The sequence below is a fragment of the Oncorhynchus masou genome, chromosome 31, assembly GCF_036934945.1.
Source record: "Oncorhynchus masou masou isolate Uvic2021 chromosome 31, UVic_Omas_1.1, whole genome shotgun sequence".
Lineage (NCBI taxonomy): Eukaryota > Metazoa > Chordata > Actinopteri > Salmoniformes > Salmonidae > Oncorhynchus > Oncorhynchus masou.
Genome location: NC_088242.1, coordinates 89470832 through 89494995, shown reverse-complemented (window position 1 = coordinate 89494995; position 24164 = coordinate 89470832). Strand labels below are relative to the sequence as shown.

The window sequence follows — 24164 nt, the reverse complement described above, 5'->3', positions numbered from 1 at the left end:
ATATCGTTTTTTTTGCATTGGATGCATCTCAATCCCCTCTGGAAAGATGAGACTCACGAACACGATGGTGTTTTGCTATACGACCCCCACAAGCTTGTTGGGACTCCTCTGAAGTCGATCTGCCAATTTATGTCTGTAGCGTCCGAACAGTTTGGGCTACATGCTAATATGACCCTTCTGTGGGTGAGACTCTCACAACAAGTACATGTCGGTTGTTTTGCTCAAGGACTAGGACTCACAAGACTCACAAGAATGGAAGTATATAGAGACTGTTTGGTGGAAAAGATCATGTCCAAAATAATAACAAATGTTTCCTGATCTTTCTTAAATCTTTCAGATATTTTTCATGTAGTGATACTTTAAGGGGTCTTAAAATTCAAAATGCACATGACCAAGGGTGCTCCATTCTTAAAGGGGACATCAGTAAATAACAGAACATAACACTTGGTATGACCTTCTTTAAACAATTCCATATAGCTTAGGGGAACCCCTGTCCCCACCCACCTTCATTAATACCATAAGCAATAGACTTGCAGCGGGGTCTATGTCCTGTCTCCTCTGGATTCTTTCCTCCATGGCCCAGAAACCGATAAGTGTTGGTGGACTGTGTCAATTTGTTAGTAAGCAAAAGGAAAACGGTTCTCCCCTCATCGACACCCTCCTTTCAGCGTGGAAGGCAAGTGTAGGCTATCCTACCAATAGAGATAGATAGAGAACTCATCTTTGTATCTGTGCTAGTGATGTGCAGATCAGCAGTTTTTACACCTGCAACCGCCTGCAATTGCTAATAAACCATCGGAAACCGCAAGACTATATGTCAAAACGTTAAAATCTGAGGCCCGCACCCGACCCTAACCAGCTAATATAGAAAATGGACTGCAGGCTACAGTCCGAGACAGAGGAATAATTTTTTTGACAGGGTGTGCATGATTTTTGTGCCAAATTTATACATGTTTCTGCTTATAATTTCCTACATTTTGGTAGGCTACTTGTTAGTCAACTTGTCTATAAATAGATACAGTGCATTCTGAAATGATTCTTTTACACATTTTGTAACAGCCTTATTCTAAAATTGATTAAATTGTTTTTTTTCCCCCATCATTCATCGACACATAATACCCCATAATGACAAAGGAAAACAGGTTTTTAGATTTGAAAAAAAGTTTCTCACATTCCTCTCTGCAGATCTTCTCAAGCTCTGTCAGGTTGGATGGGGAGCGTTGCTGCACAACTATTTTCAGCTCTCTAAAGAGATGTTTGATCGGGTTCAAGTCCGGGCTCTGGCTGGGCCACTCAGGGACAATCAGAGACTTGTCCCAAAGCCCCCCCTGCGTTGTTTTGGCTGTGTGCTTAGGGTCGTTGTCTTGTTGGAAGGTGAGCCTTCGCCCCAGTCTGAGGTGTTGAGCAGGTTTTCATCAAGGATCTCTCTATACTTCTCTCTGTTCATCTTTCCCCTATCCTGACTAGTCTCCAAGTCCCTGCCACTGAAAAACATGATGCTGCCACCACCATGCTTCACCGTAGGGATGGTGCCAGGTGGACTCCAATCAAGTTGTAGAAACATCTCAAGGATGATAAATGGAAACAGGATGCATGCACCTGAGCTCAATTTCGAGTCTCATAGCAAAGGGTCTGAATACTTATTGTTATAATGTATATACAGTTGAAGTCTGAAGTTTACATACACTTAGCAAAATTTCCAAATTACATCCGTTTGACCGGTTGTAAAGATATTAAGATGATGTGAGAGGTTATAGACCTACAGTCAGCGTCCAGATTTCAGTTTCCATTTAACCCATCCGAACAGTAGAATACAGTTCCCTTGATGTGCCATTGGCCTATTTGATGTTCCCATCTTGTGACTGTCTAATTTGTATAGCGCCTCACAATCATCACACTCCTATCATCCTCTTTAACTACTTCACCAAATCATTCCCAAACATTACTTTTCTGGCCCTCACTTCTCTTTATTTTAAACTCTCAATTTTGCAGCTTTTTTCTTATTTAATTAAACTCCGATGTTGTCCTTCTTGCCTAAGTGGATCGACAACCTTTTTCTGCCCGCCCCCATAAGCATATGATTGGCGTGTAAGCTATTTCGTGTGAGTAAAGTTAGATGGTGCGTCATCAGCACTCCATTATTGGTTCGACCGGCCATAGCCAGGTGCACCGCTGGTTTACATAGAGGGTTAAGAGAACTAACGTAGCAGGTTAGGATAATTAAGGTGGCAGGTTTAGAGAATTATGTTAAGGTTAGGAAAGGAGTTAGGTTTAGCTAAAATGCTACAGTTGTCAACAATCGACATGTTGTGCAACCCAATCAGTCAGGCAAAACGGTATTGAGTGGCAACAAATATGTCCAATTAGCTGATTCGCTTTTCCATACATCCTGTTCTGTTCATCCGCCCACTTCTGTTGACACGCCCACTTCCAAACACTCCATGTATGCAGTTACCCATGATTTTTTTTTTTAAATCAGCTATTGTTTTCTTGAAGGAGTAAAGTATGCGAACAGACAAAAAGTATACGCTTACTTATCCATTTGTCTATAAAATGTCTTGCACAACTAGCTACATTTATTTTTAATCACTTTATACATTTATTTTTGTAAACGTCGTTTGCGTGACTGACTGATCTACAAATAACATGGAGTAGTTATTTATGATATATGAATATATATTTTTTTTGATCAGTCTGCCGGCAGTTGCCTGCAATATCAACTGCTATGTCAATCAAGCCCTCTCATTTAATACACTCGTTTTTTAACACTTTCCCTCTCCTCTACTACCTTTAACGTGAGGCCAGAGAGGAAGGCTCAGAGAGGACGCAGGAGTTGAGCAAATTTAATTGAGAAAAGGAAAGGCCACTGACTCGGTTGTTGGATCGACAATGTCCATAATGAACGTGCTCTTGTGTTATATATATATATATATATATATATATATATATATATATATATATATATATATATATTTGTTTTTCATCAAGCAATTCAGTATTAAATTGCACTTTATATTAATTAATTAATTTATTGAACTTTTACTTGAAAACGTAAGGATAGCAAGGCAAACTTAAAATAAAAAAGTCAATCAATGTTTGACGTCATAATCAGTTCTCTGAGACTTGATTATGACGTCGATGTAATATGAACAGTGTCGGGACAACAACCCGAGTCAGGGATCTTCTTCACTGACTGTAGACTGAGAACATTATACAAGATTTAGGTAATATTTTCTAAATGTGATGTCCTTGGTTTATCATATGCGCATGTTTAGCCTATTTTCCCATATTTTTATTAATTGATTTCACCCCGCAAGATGCAAAGGAAAGTTGCCACGATTATTAATGAATCATTCAATAGAAAGGGGGGGAACTGTTGCTGACCAGATATTGCCACAGGGTGACGCGTAAAAAAGACGAGAGCTCCAAAGAGGCAGCCTTAACTCAAAATAAGAGGGTGTTTTGTAACTGTCTGTCTGGCCCGCGGACTCCTCCTCCACCTAACTGTCAGTAGCAACGTTCTGGTTGAGTCCCGTTTGCCTTGTGCTAGCAAATACCGGAGCAGATTTTTTTGTGTGAAAGTGTTACGAAGAGCCAACAAAGGGGTTGGCTCTTTATACCCTGTCCTGTCTACCACTAAATTGTTGTTCGGAAATGTATAGGGCTGCTGGTTGCAATTAGCCAAGTTATCGTTCCATTTGAGAGAGGTTACATTTGACAGCTCGCCACCTGGGACAGGGAGCTTTGCCTCTGCCTTACCCATGATGGCGACCCAAGAAGCGGGTAAGTCTGGACAAAATATATACGTTTGTTTACACCAAGTTTGTTTATGCACGTTTAATGGTACAAACTAGTTACAGTAGCTATGCCGTGAACTCGTGACGTGCTGTAACTAACAGTTTGCAAGGCAGATTAATTACTTTTTTCCTCATATGGGGATGATGCTGTTCGTGTCCGTGAGACGGCGGCTGAAGTGTCAGCATCTTGTTGATAAAACAACGCGTACTGATGTTCACAACACGCACGAGTATATCTTTGACACACAAACTTTTGAGGAACAGTTTCCAAGCTTCCAGGGGCACAGTCAACACATTTCCTATGATTTAGATGGCAATTATGTGCTGTTTGCTTTAAAATGACTCAACCCGGGTTTTTCTCTCTCGGTCTCTTTCTCTCTGTGTGTTTGTTGTGGTCTATTTGTCTATGTAGCCTGGCTGTGTGTATGGCAGTAGTAATGCTAGCTCTGCCAGCAATGCCTCCATGACCTGCCCCTCCCTTAACAGGAACACAACGTTCAAACGCTAACTCTCCTCTCTGATGTTCTAGGAGGAACATCATCCAATTTACTAATGAGGATCAGCTTCAAGCTGTTACAGAAACACGCGTATCTTTGTTTGTGTATTTTATGCGGCTGTTCTCCTGTATGTGTGTCAGGTCTAATGATGCTCTTTTGTAGTGTGTGGACTGTATTTGTGTCCCCATGTAATTATAGGCTAGCAAGCTACGAAAAAAGTATTAAAATATTCAGACCCCTTTACTTTTTCCACATTACAGCTTTATTTATTTTTTAGAACTCAATCTACACACAATATCCCATAATGAAAACATTTTTAGACATTTTTGCAAATAAAACAACTCTTTAAGTATTCAGACCCTTTGCTATCAGACTCGAAATTGAGCTTAGGTGCATCCTGTTTCCATTAATCACCTTGATGTTTCTACAACTTGATTGGAGTCCACCTGTGCTAAATTCCATTGACTGGACATGATTTTAGAAAGGCACACATCTGTCTATATAAAGGTCCCACAGGTGACGGTGCATGTCAGAGCAAAAACCAGGCCATGAGGTCCAAGGAATTGTCGGTAGAGCATTGAGACAGGATGATGTCGAGGCACAGATCTAGGGAAGGGTACAAAAAATGTCTGCAGCATTGAAGGTCCCCAAGAACACAGTGGCCTCCATCATTCTTAAATTTAAGAAGTTTAGAACCACCAATACTCTTCCTGGAGCTGGCCGCCCGGCCAAACTGAGCAATCGGGGGAGAAGGGCCTTGGTCAGGGAGGTGACCAAGAACCCAATGGTTACTCTGACAGAGCTCCAGAATTCCTCTGTAGAGATGGGAGAATCTTCCAAAAGAACAACCTCCACCAATCAGGCCTTTATGGTAGAGTGGCAAAACATAAGCCACTCCCCCAAAAGACCCATGACAGCCTGCTTGGAGTTTGCCAAAAGGCACCTAAAGGACTCTGAGGCCATGAGAAACAAGATTCTCTCGTTTGATGAAACCAAGATTGAACTCTTTGGCTGCATGCCAAGCGTCACGCGTCGTACCCAAGAAGACTCGAGGCTGTAATCACTGCCAAAGGTGCTTCAACAATGTACTGAGAAAAGGGTCTGAATACTTATGTTGATAATACTTATGCAAATAATACATTTGAGAAGTTCTAACTTGTTTTTGCTTCATCAATTTAATGAATTTATAGAATAAGGCTGTAATGTAACATAATGTGGTGGAAAAAGTTGTTGTCTAAATACTTTCCGAATGCACTGTAGATGAGAGGGGTTGATTAGATTGCAGGATCAGGTAAAGAAAGAGGGGAGGAGAGCTTAGTGAAGGAGGGAACTGAAGGCTATTGTAATGGGAAGCGGGATAAAGCGCTGAGACTGCAAGAGACGCCATTTTCAGTGGAATAGAGGATTGGAGAGAATTAGCCTATGGTACAATATGTTCAGTGATGCTAAAGCTTCTTTTCACACCAGAGGAAGGTAATGTATTCCAGACTCCATTGCATAACAATGAGAATGCTATTAATGTAGGCTACTTTAACCTGGCTGGCTGGATGGTTTTACCTCATGGTGTTGGCTCAATCCCACTTGATCACTTGACCTACATCAGTGTCTTTTTGTCTGTCAGTAACCATAGAGCAGTGTCTGTCCTTTTCCATGCCCTAACAACCTAAACTTGTTGTTAGTTGTTTACTGTAGTGTTGTCAAAGCTGCAGATAGTGTGGGCCATTTTCCTTTTTCTCAACTCTGTTGTCTGAATTTGCATATCACTCACATGTCTGACTTCCTGTCTCACCACACACCACATCCTCTTACACCTTATGCCATGCCTTTACCCTGTATTTTGGCTTCTCTGCAGTACTGCAGTACTCGAGCCACATGACTTGAGTCACAAATTTGATAACTTGAGACTTGAGTCCCGATTCTTGAGGCTCCAAGTCAACTTTGAGTCTTATGGCTTGGGGGTAGAAGCTGTTTAGAAGCCTCTTGGACCTAGACTTGGCGCTCCGGTACCTCTTGCCGTGCAGTAGCAGGGAGAACAGTCTGACTAGGGTGGCTGGAATTTTTGACAATTTTTAGGGCCTTCCTCTGACACCACCTACCGCTGTAGAACCTTTGAGGATCTGAGGACCCATGCCAAATCTTTTCAATCTACTGAGGGGAATAGGTTTTGTTGTGCCCTCTTCACAACTATCTTGGTGTGCTTGGACCATGTTAGTTTGTTGGTGATGTGGACACCAAGGAACTTGAAGCTCTCAACCTGCTCCACTGCAGCCCCGTCGTTGAGAATGGGGCCATGCTCGGTCCTCTTTTTCCTGTTGTCCACAACCATCTCCTTTGTCTTGATCACGTTGATGGAGATGTTGTTATCCTGGCACCACACAGCCTATAGGGAGGTCAGAGACCTGGCCGTCTCGTTGTTGTCGGTCATCGGCAAATTTAATGATGGTGTTGAAGTCGTGCCAGGCCGTGCAGTCATGAGTGAACAGGGAGTACAGGAGGGGACTGAGCACACACCCCTGACGGGCCCCTTGTGTTGAGGATCAGCGTGGCGCATGTGGTGTTACCTACCCTTACCACCTGGGGGTGGCCCGTTAGGAAGTCCAGGATCCAGTTGAATAGGGAGGTGTTTAGTACCAGGGTCCTTAGCTTATTGATGAGCTTTGAGGGCACTATGGTGTTGAACGCTGAGCTGTAGTCAATGAATAGCATTCTCACATAGGTGTCGCTTTGGTCCAGGTGGGAAAGGGCAGTGTGGAGTGCAATGGAGATTGCATCATCTGTGGATCTGTTGGTGTGGTATGCAAATTTGAGTGGGTCTAGGGTTTCTGGGATGATGGTGTTGAGGGCCATGACCAGCCTTTCAAGGCACTTCATGGCTACAGATGTGAGTGCTACGGGTCAATAGTCGTTTAGGCAGGTTACCTTAGTGTTCTTGGGCATATGTTGGTCTGCTTAAAACATGTTGGTATTACAGACTCGGACAGGGAGAGGTTGAAAATGTCAGTGAAGACACTTGCCAGTTGGTCAGTGCATGCTTGGAGTACACGTCCTGGTAATCTATCAGGCCCTGTGGCCTTGTGAATGTTGACCTGTTTAAAGGTCTTACTTACGTCGGCTGCGGAGAGCTTTATCACACAGTCTTCCGTAACAGCTGGTGCTCATGCATGTTTCAGTGTTACGCGCCTCGAAGCTAGCATAGAAGTAGTTTAGCTCATCTGGTAGGCTCGTGTCGCTGGGCAGCTCTCGGCTGTGCTTCCCTTTGTAGTCTGTAATGGTTTGCAAGCCCTGCCACATCTGACGAGCGCCAGAGCCGGTGTTCGACTCGATCTTAGTCCTGTATTGACGCTTTGCCTGTTTGATGGTTCGTCGGCAAGCATAGAGGGATTTCTTATAAGCTTCCGGGTTAGAGTCCCGCTCCTTGAATGCGGCAGCTCTGGCTTTTAGCTCAGTGTGGATGCTGCCTGTAAACATTGGCTTCTGTTTGGGGTATGTACTGTGGGGACGACGTCATCGATGCAGTTATTGATGAAGCAAATGACTGATGTGGTGTACTACTCAATGCCATCGGAGGTATGCCAGAAAATATTCCAGTCTGGGCTAGCAAAACAGTCCTGTAGCATAGCATCTGCTCCATCTAACCATTTTTTTAAATTGATCTGGTCACGGGCGAGGGAGAGCTTTGTATGTGTGTGTGGAGTATAGGTGGTTCAGAGTTCTTTTTCCTCTGATTGCACTTTTAACATGCTGATAGAAATTGGGTAAACCGGTTTAACTTTCTCTGCATTAAAGTCCCCGGCTACTAGGAGCGCCGCTTCTCGGTGAGCGTTTTCTTGTTTGCTTATGACTGAATACAGCTCATTAATGCTGTCTTAGTGCCAGCCTCTGACTATGGTGGTATGTAAACAGCTACGAAAAATACAGATGGAGGTAGGTAGTGTGGTCTACAGTTTATCATGAGATAAACGTCAGGCGAGCAATAGACTTCCTTAGATATCGTGCACCAGCTGTTTTTTTTAAACAAAAATACATAGTCTGCCGCCCCTTGTCTTACCAGACGCCGCTGTTCTATCCTGCCGGTACATCGTATAACCAGCCAGCTGTATGTCGTTCAGCCACGACTCTGAAGCATAAGATGTTACAGTTTTTAATGTCCTGTTGGTAGTTTAATCTTCCGCGTAACTTGTCGATTGCACGTTTGCAAGCAGAATGGAGGAAGTGGAGGTTTATTGGATCGCCTGCGAATTCTCAGAAGGCAGCTGGACCTTCGGCCACTTTTTCCGCATCCTCTTCACACAGATCACGGGTATCGGGGCCTGTTCCTGAGGAAGCAGTGTGTCCTTTGCGTCGGGCTGGTCAGAGTGGTGAAAGGAAAAAGAGGATTTTGCTAGTCCTTGGTGAGTAATCGCAGTCCTGATATCCAGAAGTTTTTTCGGTCATAAGAGATGGTAGCAGCAACATTATGTATAAGATAAGTGACAACGCAAATAAGAAAAAACAAAAAAACACAATTGGCTGGGGGCACGTAAAACGTCTGCCATATTCTCCAGCGCCATTTTAACCTGAAGACATCAAAACTATGAAATAACACATGGAATCATATAGTAGCCAAACAATTGTTAAACAAATCAAAATATATTTGAGATTCTTCAAAGTAGCCACCCTTTGCCTTGATGACAGTTTTGCACACTCTTGGCATTCTCTCAACCAACCTGGAATGCTTTTCCGACAGTCTTGATACCAGAAAAGCACCCCCACTCCATTACACCTCCTCCATGCTTCACGGTGGGAACCACACATGCTGAGATCATCCGTTCACCTACTGTGCGTCTCACAAAGACATAGCGGTTTGAACCAAAAATCTCAAATTGGGACTCAGCAGACCAAAGGACAGATTTCCTTTGGTTTAATGTCCCGCCATGTGCTCGCCAGAGGTAGCCTGACTGCTATTAGGTACCGAGATGAGATCCTCAGACCCCTTGTGAGACCATATGCTGGTGCGGTTGGCCCTGGGTTCCTCCTTAATGCAAGACAATACTAGACCTCATGTGGCTGGAGTTTGTCAGCAGTTCCTGTACTGTACATATGAGATGAGTAAAGCAGTATGTAAACATTTATTAAAGTAACTTGTGTTCCGTTAATTTAGTGGCCAGTGATTCCATGTCTATGTATAGGGCTGCAGCCTCTAAGATGCAGAGTTGAGTAACCGGGTGGTAGCCGGCTAGTGATGGCTATTTAACAGTCTGATGGCCTTGAGATAGAAGCTGTTTTTCAGTCCCAGCTTTGATGCACCTGTACTGAGTAATATGTAAGTTAGAGAGCCTCTCCTATCTCTCTCCTTCCACTAGCTCTGGGCTACTGCTACCACCAGCTCTGGGCTACTGCTACCACCAGCTCTGGGCTAGCGCTATGCTACCTCTTGGGAACCTCAATTTCCTTTTTACTGTAACTGTTCATCTCATCTATTTTTAACAACATATAAAAGCCTAATGACTGTTACAAAGTGTTATATTATTGATTTGCTGTGTGTGTGGGATTCCTCCGGTTAAAGCAGTTCGTATAACACAGTATCCTGTATAAGGTATTGTCTCTGTCTCTGTCTCTCTCTCTGTCAGACATGTCGCGGCGCAGTATGAGGCTGGTTTTAGGGGGATACTACCACCAGTCATCAGATGATGATGAGTCCTCCTCAGTTTCCTACAGGGAGAGCCCCGTGAGGTGTGTTTGTGTTTACATTTACATTTACATTTAAGTCATTTAGCAGACGCTCTTATCCAGAGCGACTTACAAATTGGTGAATTCACCTTCTGACATCCAGTGGAACAGCCACTTTACAATAGTGCATCTATTGTACCGTATAGCCTAATACAGTAGGCCTGACAAAGTTGCTTTAACAAAGCCCTTTCGCTCTCTCAGGGTTTTTACTAAGAGGAAGACAGGTGGTCGTAAAGTGGCGGCCTCTCGGACCTCCAGCCGGGCCAACAGCGTGGCTAGCACCGCTAGCAGCAAGGGTAGTACAGTGGAGCCACCCATCAATGCTGAGGACTACATTGGTACGGTTTACACCACTTCCTGCATCCACAGTCCTATTGACACTCACTCAGTTACTTTCATTGTCCATGCCTATACTGTATACACTGTACAGTATAGCTTTGTATTGCAGCTGCCTCTTTGTCTATGGTTATAGTTAGCTATTATGGCTATTCAAAACGAACCATCTGACTCTCTCTCTTTGTCCCCGCACCCCCTGCCCTTCAGGGGTCTCAAGCTTGGTTCAGAGAAGGAAGACCTTCCAGGAACCTGCTGCCCCAGCCCCCAGCCTGAACCTGGCTCCCAGCCCCATGGGCTTCTCGTCCTGCCAGACCGGCCTGAACCAGGCCCAGAGCCAGAGCAGCGCCATGGACAGCTCTGGTTACTCCTCTTCAGAGGCAAGACGTTACAGAGGATACTCTGGAGACTCCTCCTTAGGCGAACAAAGGGCTAGCGCCAGCCACAGATCTTGCACTAACAGGACAAGTGCTAGTGCCAATTGGAGTGAGTACTGTGTGTGTGCTAGCGTAGCATTAGCTGGTCTCTATGCTTGTAGCTTGTTCGTTAGCATTAGCTTTATCTCTCTCTCCTCCTGTAGCCCCTCCGTTTATCCCGGCCGATGTGGGGAAGGCCATTCTAATTGCCATCCTCCTCATCCTATTGACCTTCGGTGAGTGACATCACACTACAGAATCAGACAGTCTATAGTTCTATAGAACTTCCATGAAAAGAACCAACATCACTGTTACTTTATTGGTGCCAGCAGTACATTGTCCACAGATGACATGCCTAACCATAGTACTTACTGACAATTTAAATAACAGAAGTACAACACACACCCATTGTTGACGGGCAAAAATGTTCAAAATGTTGTCTGTGTAGCCTGTCCTGTATGATAATGTCCTCCTTAGTGTATTCAAGTCTATTCTACCCCTTTCTGCTAGGCTGCTGGCTCCTTGCCCCCTTGGTATGGGCCACCCTGACTTCAGCCCTGAATGCTATCACTATGACCCTGAACCGATCTGTCATCACCCCAACTCCGCCACCTGTCTTTACTACGCCACCTGTCAAGGCTATGGTAGGATCTGATGGGACCACATACCCGGCAATAATCTTTCTCTTGATTTGGTAGGATGCTACATTGACGCTCGGCATGTGTACTCCTGGATTGTACAGTTAAAAGCTTGTTTGTTGAAACTCTTTCTGCAGGATGGAGCTTCGGTATTGCCTTCTGCTCTGGAAGCCAAGATGAACACCATCCTGGTAAGAGAGACAGAGAGAATGCACAAACTATACTGCATTTGGGTGTATTAACTCACTTGTGTACATGTTCTCCCGCAGAGAGAGATTGAAATTCTTAAGAAGAAGGAACACCAGCAGAAATTTGTAACCGAGGTGAGTGCTCTGTAGTGCAGTATTATGTGGAATGGGGAGTCATAAGGTCCTATAACAGTCTAGTATGGAGAACATGGTTTCAGTTATAGATGTCTGTAGTAGTGTAATAGGGAGTCCTCTTATAGGGCTCTATAATAGTGCAGTATTTGGGAAATAGTGTGTTCTTTTTTTATGTAATAAATACACACATACACACTACTGTTAAAGTTTGGGGTCACTTAGAAATGTCCTTGTTTTTGAAAGAAAAGCAAAAAAATAGTCTAAAATAACATCAAATTGATCAGAAATGTAGTGTAGACATTGTTAATGTTGTAAATGACTATTGTAGCTGGAATCTACATAGGCCCATTATCGGCAACATCACGTCTGTGTTCCAATGGCACGATGTTAGCAGTTGTTATTCTTCAATAATACAAACCCCAAAGCAAATCGGGGAGAAAAAATGTATTTATTTGAAAAGGACAAATCATAGATGCTATGCTGGGAGGTAGATGTTCATTCCCCCTGTTGTCCTCAGCTTTTCTCCACAGAACAAATAACAGGATGTCATTTATAACCCCCCAACCTAGCTTAGGGTTGACCAATCAGAAGTCCTTGTAGTACAACTGGGCCAATGGCCATATAACAAGTATCCTGCTCCAGACTCAATGTACAGAACGTAGCTCTGAGTTCAGGACTGACATTCCACAGATTCTAAACAGCTGTTGAACCGAAGAAAAGCAAAACCAACTCCTATTTACATTGACAATTCCCTATTGACCATAGTACTCCGTTTAGTACGCTCGTCCTCATCCTCTGCATTGTTTATCTTCAAAATATTCTTGTATAGCTAATCTAAGTTTATCATTTTAAAATGCTAATTGATCATTAGAAAATTACAAAATGGTTATGTTAGCACAGTTAAACTGTAGTACTGATTTAAAGAATCAATAAAACTGGCCTTCTGTAGACTAGTTGAGTATCTGGAGCAGCAGCATTTGTGGCTTCGATTACAGGCTCAAAATGGCCAGAAACAAAGAACTAACTTCTGAAATTCATCAGTCTATTCTTGTTCTGAGAAATTTAAGGCTATTCCATTTGTGAAATTGCCAAGAAACTATAGATCTCGCACAATGCCTGTGTACTACTCCCTTCACAGAACGGTGCAAACTAGCTCTAACCAGAATAGAAAGGGGAGTGGGAGGCCCCAGTGCACACCTGAGTAAGAGGACGAGTACATTAGTGTGTCTAGTTTGAGAAGCAGATGCCTCACAAGTCCTCAACTGGCAGCTTCATTAAATAGTACCCGCAAAACCCCAGTCTCAACATCAACAGTGAAGCAGCTACCCCAGGATGCTGGCCTTCTAAGGAGGAGGTGTGATGGTGTGGGGGCGATTTGCTGGTGACACTGATTTATTTAGAATTCAAAGCACACATAACTAGCATGGCTACCACAGCATTCTGCAGCGATACGCCATCCCATCTGGTTTGCGCTTAGTGGGACTATCATTTATTTTTCAACAGGACAATGACCCAACACACCTCCAGGCTGTGTAAGGGCTATTTGACCAAGGAGAGTGATGGAGTGCTGCATCAGATGACTTGGCCTCCACAATCACCCGCCCTCAACCCAATTGAGATTGTTTGGGATGAGTTGGACCGCAGAGTGAAGGAAAAGCAGCCAATTATTCATATTTTTTTTACCTTTAATTAACTAGGCTAGTCAGTTAAGGGCACATTCTTATTTACAACGACGGCCAAACCCGGACGACACTGAGTTAATTGTGCGCCGCACTAATAGGACACCCAATCACGGCTGGATGTGATTCAGCCTTGATTCAAACCAGGGACTATAGTGACGCCTCTTGCACTGAGATGCAGTGCCTTAGATCACTGCGCCACTCAGGAGTGCAGAATATGTGGTAACTCCTTCAAAACTGTTGGAAAAGTATTCCAGGGGAAGCTGGTTGAGAGAATGCCAAGAGTCCAGGCAAAGGGTGTCTACTTTGAAGAATCTAAATGTTAAATATATTTTGGTTTCTTTAACACTTCTTTTGGGTACTACATGATTCCATGTGTTATTTCATAGTTTTGATGTCTTCACTATTATTCTACATGATGTAGAATATAGTAAAAATAAAGAAAAACCCTGGACTGAGTAGGCGTGCCCAAATTATTTACTGGTACTGTATATATGTTCTATAGAATTGTTGTATATTTACGTATATGGGTGAGATGTAGTGCTCGTCTATCCCAACAGATGGTAGAGAGACTGCAGACAGACTTGGCAGATGTGAGAACAGACATGAGGGACGTGAGCGTGAGAGTGGACAGGTGAGTGTGTGTTCGGCCCAATCCAAAACCTGCCCCTAGCTTCTGCCCCTAGCCCCTACCTCCTAGTATCTACCTCCTGTCCTTAGCCCTAGCTCCTGTCCCATGCTCCCTCGGCACTTGGGAAGATTTGAAAGGAGTGAAAACATACTCCCATACTTTTTCTGTTAACCAATCTAATGTCCAAACCTTGTTTGCAAAAAAAACTTTGGATTCAAGATTTCCTCTCTAGGTTTCGGCCTTTCTAGGGAGTTTTTCCTAACCAACGTGCTTCAACACCTGCATTGCTTGCTGTTTGGGGTTTTAGGCTGGGTTTCTGTACAGCACTTTGAGATATCAGCTGATGTACGAAGGGCTATATAAATACATTTGACATTTGATTTGAAGACAATCTTGACTTAGCCTTTAAAAATGTTTTGTGAGTTTGCTGTCTCAGGGGGTTGAAGATAAATAAATATCTCTGTTTCTCACTGGACAATTAAGTTATTTTTTTCTATTATAGTGTGAATCCACTGGATTGGGAGCATCGTTTGAGCGAGCAGACAGCCGGCTTCATCAGTCAGGTGGGCGAGCTGAAGGACCAACACGCACATGTTAAGCAGCGAGTCGCTGCCCTGGAGGACCAGAGTGCCACGGTAATGTACACAAAACACGCAAACTCAAGTCAAATTTGTAGCACTGAACTTTTGCACTTTAAGTGGTTCTGCATAAGAGATGGTGCTAAATAACTCAAATGAGAATGGTAGAGTCCAAAAAGGCACCCAATTCCTTACATAGTGCACTACATTTCCCATTTTAGTAATTTAGCAGACACTCTCCTCCAGAGCAACTTACAATTACTTTTGACCAGAGCCTTATGGTAGTGTACTATATAGGGAATGGGGTGCCGTTTGGGACACTAATTGATGAGCCTTCCTAACCTAATGGATGTGGTCTCTCTGTGTTGTGTAGCTGGGGAAGCAGGTCTACTCTGTTCAGAACCAGCCTCCTCCAGCTCCCAACCCCACCACAGCCAACACACACCTGACCCCTGAGCTCGAAGAGGCCATGGCCAAATGGCTGCATGAGAATGTGCCCCAGAATGAGCCACGGATGGTGAAAGAGGTTGTGAAGAACTGCAGTCCCCTATTGGCTGACAGGATGCCAGACTTTGCCTTGGAGTCCCAAGGTGCCAGTGTTGTGAGCACACGGTGTTCCGAGACGTACCGTACCCGCTCGGCATGCGTGTCCTTCCTGGGTGTACCCCTCTGGTACCCCTCTGAGAACCCCCGCACTGTTATCCAGGGTCAGGCGGTGCAAGCTGGGAAGTGCTGGGCATTCTACGGAGCGCAGGGCACCCTGGTCATCGCGCTATCTCATCCTGCCCACATCACCCACGTCACACTGGAGCACCTCCCGGTCTCCAACGCTCCCACCGGACGCATCGACAGCGCGCCCAAGGCCTTCTCTGTCTACGTGAGTCATCTGTGACCTCTAGCCCTTCCCTGACACTCTATTCAGTGCACAATTTTTTTCCCAGAGCCACATCTACATGATCTACTGTTGAAGATTTCCTACAGAGATGTTTAGAGCAGTATGGTGAATATCTTTAACGCTGATGACTCATTTCTGTCTTTAAAAATCGGTCTCATCGCTTTCTCTCTCTGTGCAGGGTATGTCCACTGAGACAGAAGATGGCACCTGGCTGGGAACCTTCACTTATGACCAGCACGGAGGGGCAATCCAGACCTTCCAACTGCCTGTGAGTCACATCATTTAAACTTTGCCTCGGTTGTATTCATTAGTACACACCGTTTCAAAATGAAGCAAAACATATTGCTATAAAAAATGAGTGTTTCTTATTGGACAAGTTCAGGTAGTCCCTCCCTCTTTCAGTTTGGTACCTCGTGAACACGACCTCTGGTTAGGATTACTAGGTTATTTTTGGGGGGCGTGAGACATTAGTCGGGCTCGATGTTTATGCAACAGACTACAGCTGAAATAAGCCTGGAATAGAACTGGACCAGGACCATAGAACGAAGTTCTAACTACCTAGCTAGTAGCTACTGTTGACCCTAATGCTTTATCCATTCAGTCAGTTCAGTTGCGTTGCTTGTTCTAACCCTTTACCCTTCCTGTTCTGTCAGAATCCTACCAGGGCCATCTATTATTTTGTGGAGCTGCGCGTTCTGAGTAACTGGGGTCACCTGGAGTACACATGCGTGTACCGCTTCCGTGTGCACGGACACATGGCCTCCTCCTCCAAGTGAGAGACGTTCATCGTCCACCTCAACCTCAGACCTCCGAGGCTTCGCTTTCATATCAGAGCAACGTTCTTTTTGCATCTCAACATTATGACGGACCATTCTAAATAAATGTCTTTATTTGCCGTAATCAGGATGGCTTCCTAAACTGGCTTCTGCCGGGTGTGAGGTCAGAGGTCTGCAAGGTTTTGTTACAATTTGCAGTTTCATTTCTGGCAGAGGTATTGACCTGGCTAATAGGAGTGTGGGGATGGGCTTTTGAGAGTTTCAAATTGAACTGTTTGTGTGTGTGTGCTTTTGAACATCGATTATTTGTTTGCATTTTAACGCCCGGCCACAGCGGACAAAGATTTCAGATTGTACTTTGTGTGTTCATGACAATCCCTCCTGGGTTACTGGGATCTTATTTTGTTTAATTCCATCTGTCTTAAAATTATATACAAAGGTTTAATTATGGTTAAAAAGAGCATTGTTGGATGTATATGTTGCAAGAATCAAGATGTATTGTTCATTATTTTATTAGTCCGATAAGAATAATATGTTTGTAAATGATTTCTGTTGGCCTGAATGGTTAAGTCTCAACGCACCTTGCCAATAGGCTTCCTATTATAGGATGAACTATATGATTGTAGATGCTTTCTACTTTGTATTTGGTAATGCACTGGTGTTTCAATGTCCTTTATAATAAGAGAGAGAAATAGACAGGAAGCACACTGAGGTTGCAACGTATTTTCTTTCATATTTATAAAAATATTTTTTTTTCCTTCCCAATTTCATGGTACCTAATTGGTAGTTACCGTCTTGTCTCATTGCTGCATCTCAACAACCCAACCAAGCCGCACTGCTTCTTGACACAATGCCCACTAAACCCGGAAGCCAGCCGCACCAATGTGTCGGAGGAAACGCCATACACCTGGCGACCGTGTCAGCGTGCACTGCGCCTGGCCCGCGACAGGAGTCGCTAGTGCGCGATGGGACATGGACATCCCTGCCGGCCAAACCCTTCCCTAATCCGGATGACGCTGGGCCAATTGTGCGCCGCTCCATGGGTCTTCCAGTCGGGCTGGCTGCGACAGAGCCTGGACTCTAACCTAGAATCTCTAACCTAGAATCTCTAACCTAGAATTAGACCACTGCCACTTGGGAGGCCTGGAACGTATTGTCTGAATTCAAAAATACAGCTTAGTTTACATGACTTGCAGCATTTATTTTGTCTTTATCAATTTTGATCAGTTTAATAGTAAATACATAATTGCTCTTACCAATTTTACTGCAATACTTGAATAACTTTCACCTCAAAGCAATGAGTCCATTGCAATGATGTCTAAATGTCAGGCTTTTCTACTTCTAAACATTTGTAAATAGAAAAAAAGAAACCTTGTACTTTTTGCTAGTGTTTGATGAAAATAATCAGGAACTTTTTTTATTTCATGTTTTAAATCATTATGTTTACAATTACAGTATTATGTGCAGCAGTGGTAGCTATAGACTAACAAAAGACTGATCACAAAACGAACCTATACAGTATGATTAGCTCTCAATAGCATTTTATTTCGGTATTGTGTGTTTTTCTGATGTTACGGCAGTGAAACATCATACTTAACGCTGGGTCAATTTGAAGTTTGTCCAAATACAACAGAAAATAAGTAAATCATTTCCCCATAGGAATGTAGTTCAATACCTGAAATGACTGGCTATGTATCCACCTCATTTTCGAATGCTTTTAAAACACGGAAGCCATATGCGGAAACTATGGTTACAACAATACAGTACCAGTCAAAAGTTTGGAGACAGCTACTCATTAAAGGCTTTTTATTTGTACTATTTTCTATGTTGTGGAATAATAGCGAAGACATCAAAGCTATGAAATAACACATGGAATCATGCAGTAACCAAAAAAGTGATAAACATATCAAAATATGAGTTTCTTCAAAGTAGCCACTCTTTGCCTTGATGACAGCTTTGCACACTCTTGGCAATCTCTCAACCAGCTTCACCTGGAATGCTTTTCCAACAGTCTTCTAGGAGTTCCCACATATGCTGAGCTCTTGTTGGCTGCTTTTCCTTCACTCGGGGCGGCAGGTATTAATAGTGTTTCATATCTCCTCAGTCTAATATTATTCTGTTGGTCCTGTGGGTACCTTTGCCACTGTTCCACCCCTTGTGTGTTGCGCTGTCATGGTGTATTTGTATTTAGTGGTTGGAGCATTGGGCTAGTAACTGAAAGTTGCGCAATCGAATCCCAGAGCTGACAAGGTAAAAATCTGTCATTCTGCCCACTGTTCCTAGGTCGTCATTGTAAATAAGAATTTGTTCTTAACTGACTTGCCTAGTTAAATAAAAATAAAAAATTAAACAAGAAAAACATCCCAAACCATCTCAATTGGGTTGAGGTCGGGTGATTGTGGAGGCCAAGTCATCTGATGCAGCACTCCATCACTTTCCTTGATCAAATAGCCCTTACACAGCCTGGAGGTGTGTTGGGTCATTCTGTTAAAAAACAAATGATTGTCCCACTAAGCGCAAACCAGATGGGATGGCGTATCGCTGCAGAATGCTGTGGTAGCCATGCTGGTTATGTGTGCCTTGAATTCTAAATAAATCACAGATCGTGTCACCAGTAAAGCACCATCACACCTCCTCCATACAGATCATACGTTCACCTACTCTGCCTCTCACAAACACACGACCTGATTCACGCAGTCTGCTCTGAACAGTTGATGTTGAGATTTGTCTGTTTCTTGAACTCTGTGAAGCATTTATATGGGCTAAAATTTCTGAGGCTGATAACTCTAATGAACCTATCCTCTGCAGAAGAGGTAACTCTGGGTCTTCCTTTCCTGAGGTGGTCCTCATGAGAGCCAGTTTCAACATAACACTTGATGGTTTTTGCGACTGCACCTGAAGAAACTTTCAGAGTTCTTAATGTTCCAGATTGACTGACCTTCATGTCTTTAAAGTAATGATGGACTGTCGTTTCTCTTTGCTTATTTGAGCTGTTCTTGCCATAATATGGACTTGGTATTTCGGCAAATAGGGCTATGTTCTGTATACCACCCCTACCTTGTCACAACACAACTGATTGGCTCAAACACATTAAGAAGGAAAGAAATTCCACAAATTAACTTTTAATGCACACCTGTTAATTGAAATGTATTCCAGGTGACTACCTCATGAAGCTGGTTGAGAGAATGCCAAGCGTGTGCAAAGCTGACATCGAGGTAAAGGGTGGCTACTTTGAAGAATCTCAAATATATTTTGATTTGTTTTAACACTTTTTTGGTTACTACATGATTCCATGTATTATTTCGTAGTTGTGATATCTTCACTATAGAAAATAGTAACAATAAAGAAACCCTGGAATGAGTAGGTGTTTCCAAACTTTTGACTGGGACATATATATATATATATATATATACACATATACATATATATACACATATACATATATATACATATATATATATCTATTACACACACACTGACTGACTGTGTATGACATCTTCTCTGAAATTGAACGGACACATTTTTTGGGGTTACTTTTCTGCAATAGTGCTCTTTGACAGGTACATGATCAGATGTTTAAAATTGGAACATACTGTACTTAACCAGGTGTGTGTGTTATATTGGCACGAAATGGGATAAAACATTTTGAAACAGGAAGGTAGTACCGGAAGTTGTTTTAAGAATTCAGAATTGTTTTGTGTTGCAAAATTATTGCTACATTGTATCCAACTGAATACGGCACAGGTGAACATAATGCTCATGATATTGGTTAGTATTTATTTAACCATGTGCATATCAAACATAATTGAATGAAGGACATTGTGTTATGAGTTTTTCAAATTCTCAGTGGTCTATATGATATTTATTTGCTATGGATCAGGTCATTGATAATGCATCAATATTGTACCATGTAATTAATGTAGGGTAATGTAAAATGACTGCAGAAGTCTTCCCTTGGACTGTTAAATCCAAGTCCAGGCACTCGTGTGGTTTGAAAGTTAAAAAATACTTTAATTTATGGGCTACACCATTATTAAAATTGTATCGGCTTACTGTGTCTGATACAAAATGGAGGAGATGCAGTTGTATAGCCTCGACTCACTTTGTATCACACACCCGGATGAAGGCCTAAGCCGATGCGCATTTTAATAATGTTGTATCCCATTGATGAAAGGCTTCCTAAAGTTCAAACCCACCAGGTTCCTTGACTTTGATTGTTTATGCCACTTATCACTTATTTGACGTTATAATATTCCCATATGCTTTTCAATTCCTATTCCTCTCAAAGGGCACCAGTGGTTGTTTTGTAATACTTGAAGCGCTTCTGCTCGGCTTGTTTTTTAAGATGTTATAGACATTGGAGTGACAAATAAAACTTTTCAACCCTGTTGCTTTTATCAAGCGGCAATTGTAAGAGCCTTTTTTCTGGAGAGGTGGATTTTTAAAAGTAGAAGCTCAAATTGTTTGGGCACAGACCTGGATAGTAAGACAGAACTCTGCAGGCTATCCCTCCAGTAGATTGCAACTCCGCCCCCTTTGGCAGTTCTAACTTGTCGGAAAATGTTATAGTTAGGGATGGAATTTTCAGGGGTTTTGGTGGTCTTCCTAAGCCAGGATTCAGACACGGCTAGGACATCCATGTTAACTATTATTATTGAACACGGAATGAATCCATTTAACTTATGTGATTTATGCACATTTCTACTCATAAATGTATTTAGGCTTGCCATAACAAAGGGGTTGAATACTTATTGACTGAAGACATTTCAGCTTTTAACTTATTCATTTCTAAAATTCTCTACAAACAAAATTCCATTTTGACATTATGGGGTACTGTGTGTAGATCATTAAATTCAGGCTATAACACAAAATGTGGAAAAAATTGAAGGGGTGTGAATACTTTGACGCACTGTAAGTAATTTGGGGGTTCGGTTTAACACACCCCATAGTCTTAAACCACTGGAATTAGTGTGCCAGTTCTATCATACCCGCTAAAGTGTGCACCTGTTCACGTCCTATCACAAATTGGTTTAATGACATTTAGGTTTGTTACATATTTCACTGTCCTAATGTGAAGTCAAGGGGCACGTTTGAGTGGTAAGGCTAAAAACAACCGACTGTAGGCAAAAGTCGAGGAGTGAAGTCAGGGGAGGTGCCTCTGCATCAGCCAAAAGTCAATGTGGTTTTCTAACAGCAAGGCTCAGATCAACATGGCAGTGTTTGCCAACGTTTATAAATGTTTTTCTTTTTAATGTCTCCAACCCTTATCACACACTCACAAACTTTTGCTTGTGTGGAGCCCCAGATCGAGGAATATTATCAGTGGTCTTGTATGTCTTCCATTTCCTAATAATTGCTCCCACCGTTGATTTCTTCAAACCAAGCTGCTTACCTATTGCAGATTCAGTCTTCCCAGCCTGGTGCAGGTCTACAGTTTTTTTTCTGGTGTCCTTTGACAGCTCTTTGGTCTTGGCCATAGTGGAGTTTGGAGTGTGACTGTTTGAGGTTGTGGACAGGTGTCTTTTATACTGATAAGTTCAAACAGGTGCCATTAATACAGGTAACGAGTGGAGGACAGAGGGGCCTCTTAAAGAAGTTACAGGTCTGTGAGAGCCAGAAATCTTGCTTGTTTGTAGGTGACCAAATACTTATTTTCCACCATAATTTGCAAATAAATTCATTAAAAATCCTACAATGTGATTTTCTGGATTTTTTTTCCATTTTGTCTGTCATAGTTGAAGTGTACCTATGATGAAAATTACAGGCCTCTCTCATCTTTTTTAAGTGGGAGAACTTGCACAATTGGTGGCTGACTAAATACTTTTTTGCCCCACTATATATATATATATATATGCGTGTACAATCATTTAGTGAGAGGGTGCCTCAAATATCACATGCATTTGTATATCCACTGTAGCCTGCTATATATGAGTTGCAACAAACTTGGTTCCTGTTCCAGTCTTGTCTTTGCTCATGTTTGGGTGAGTCAAACAAAAAGACTCTAATGATTGGTTGACAATAGAGCCTCCCACTATGCAGGCGATGGCTGCCGGATGGAGTTGGTGAAGAGCAACTGCAGTCAAAACTTCATGACCTTTGATGACATGATTTTTGTAATGGTCATGCAGTCGACATGTAGGCACAAGTCAGACAATTTTTATCACATAATGCAACACACTTTGAAAGGCAGTGACCAAGTGATCCGCTCGAAACGCGCCCATTATGTTCAACTACTTAAAACAAAGGGCTCGTTTGAGTAGTAAGGCGAAAGCAACTGACTTGACGAAAGTCAATGAGTTTAGTTGGGGGAGGTGCATCTGCCAAAAATCAGGCACTGATACGGATTTCCAACAGCAATGCTCAGTTCAACTTGGCAGTGTTGCCATTGTTAATAAATGTTTTTCTTTGTCAAAATAAACGACTTCAACCTCCATATCATGCACTCACAAATATGTGTGTACATAGTACTATCAGTTAGTGAGAGAGCCTCAAATATCACATTCAATTGTACATATCCACTGTGAATCGTGGCAAAGTTAGTTCATGTTTCAGCCATGTCTTTGATCACGTTCAACTAAGGATTGGTTGACCGTAGAACCTCCCACAATGCAGGCGATGGCGCTGCAGGATGAAGTTGGTGTAGAGCAAGTTGACTGCAGTCAAAACTTCATGACCTTTGTTCACATGATTTTTGTCAAGTTTGTGCAGTTGTCATATAGGCTTAAGTCTGACAATTTGTATCCCCATAATGCAACAGACTTTGGAAGGCGAGTAGACAAAAGTGATCCGCTCAAACACATCGAATCTAGGTTGTGCCTTTGAGATTTCAAGAAAATGTGAAACTAAGGAAGAATTTTTCACCACTGTCATTGGTCATGTTCGAGAGGATCAAAACCTTAATGTATCAAAGGTAAATTGTAACTGATCTGCAAATAATAATGAGTAGTTATTTATGATGCAGGGCTCTTTGTAGGTCAGTCGACAGTGGCCTGCACTGGTTGCAATGTTGAACAAGCCAATTGACTTCTCAAACCCTGGTCTGGTCTGCTTCACAAGTCTTGTTAGGTCAAACTCTGTGTTTTGACCTGCTGGCAGCAAAATTGATACACAAATATGGGTCACTGAGGTATAAAGAACTGGAGACAGCATCCAAGATGGCCGACAGTTGTTTTCAACGTAAGTTTGCATGCATTATTTTGTGGTAGCTGCCATCTTGCTAGTTACCGATAGTGTCATTGCATTATGGTACACCAGAAGTACATACATTTCCAATGGAACGCTGCGTTTGCCTTTCAACATTGTGTTGCAGGGGCAGTTGCAGTGCGTTCTGTGTGGTGCATAAGTTGGCTTTATCTAAAGGACTTGACAAAAATGGTAGCAGAAGGTGGATGTTGAACTTTTGGTGCACACATATCCAGATTATTACCATTTTGCTCAAGATGCTGTAGGTGCGATAGATGCGTTGCTGGGACTATTTTTCCTGTGCACTAATAATGGAGCAGCACCAGCAACAACTTCATCATGAGCGCAGGAAGCTTTTGGGCAGTCTGCCAGTGTTGCCAGGGACTGCATGGCTGCAACTAGTTGGGGGAGGTGAAATCTCATTTTGCCCCACCACACAGTTAACACAACCACTAGAAACATGAAAAGTAATTTTGTGTAAGCAGTTGTATGCAAGTAATTTATTGAAGACTAAATCATATGTGCTCTAGCTAGCTCTACATGTACGTTGTGACGTACAGATAGTTGTATGATTTGTTTATATTCAACACAATGCAATCACAACAATACACACAAATTGTTAAAAAATAAAAAGTTTGTGAAAATAGTTTCTGCAAAAGCTATGCAGTTATGAATTGCCTGTTAATAATTTGAGATGTGTCCCAATGAAT

The 24164-nt window shown here is 42.6% G+C and overlaps 1 protein-coding gene across 2 annotated transcripts; it reads left to right on the top strand.

Moving 5' to 3' along the window:
- Window positions 1-3488: 3488 nt before the first annotated feature.
- LOC135524719 (SUN domain-containing protein 2-like) lies at window positions 3489-20680 on the top strand. Of its 2 annotated transcripts, none has more exons than XM_064952490.1 (13): window positions 3489-3783; window positions 9904-10006; window positions 10205-10341; window positions 10547-10822; window positions 10917-10988; window positions 11263-11396; window positions 11528-11581; window positions 11660-11713; window positions 13953-14026; window positions 14526-14658; window positions 14975-15478; window positions 15675-15764; window positions 16150-20680. In XM_064952490.1, exons 1-13 carry the CDS (start codon window positions 3762-3764, stop codon window positions 16270-16272), a joined length of 1776 nt encoding a protein of 591 aa, XP_064808562.1. In that variant the 5' UTR covers window positions 3489-3761; the 3' UTR covers window positions 16273-20680. The 2 variants fall into 2 exon arrangements, with proteins under 2 accessions (XP_064808562.1, XP_064808563.1); XM_064952491.1 differs by lacking the exon at window positions 3489-3783 and adding an exon at window positions 7446-8685.
- Window positions 20681-24164: the final 3484 nt, after the last annotated feature.

What these genes read in the sequence shown, in the direction of transcription:
- LOC135524719 (XM_064952490.1), top strand. Translation starts at nt 3,762, where the DNA reads ATGATGGCGACCCAAGAAGCGG. An exon ending in CGCCACCTGTCAAGGCTATG is followed by an intron (nt 11,397 to 11,527) that starts GTAGGATCTGAT and finishes CTCTTTCTGCAG; the next exon opens with GATGGAGCTTCGGTATTGCC. An exon ending in GTGAGCGTGAGAGTGGACAG is followed by an intron (nt 14,027 to 14,525) that starts GTGAGTGTGTGT and finishes TTTCTATTATAG; the next exon opens with TGTGAATCCACTGGATTGGG.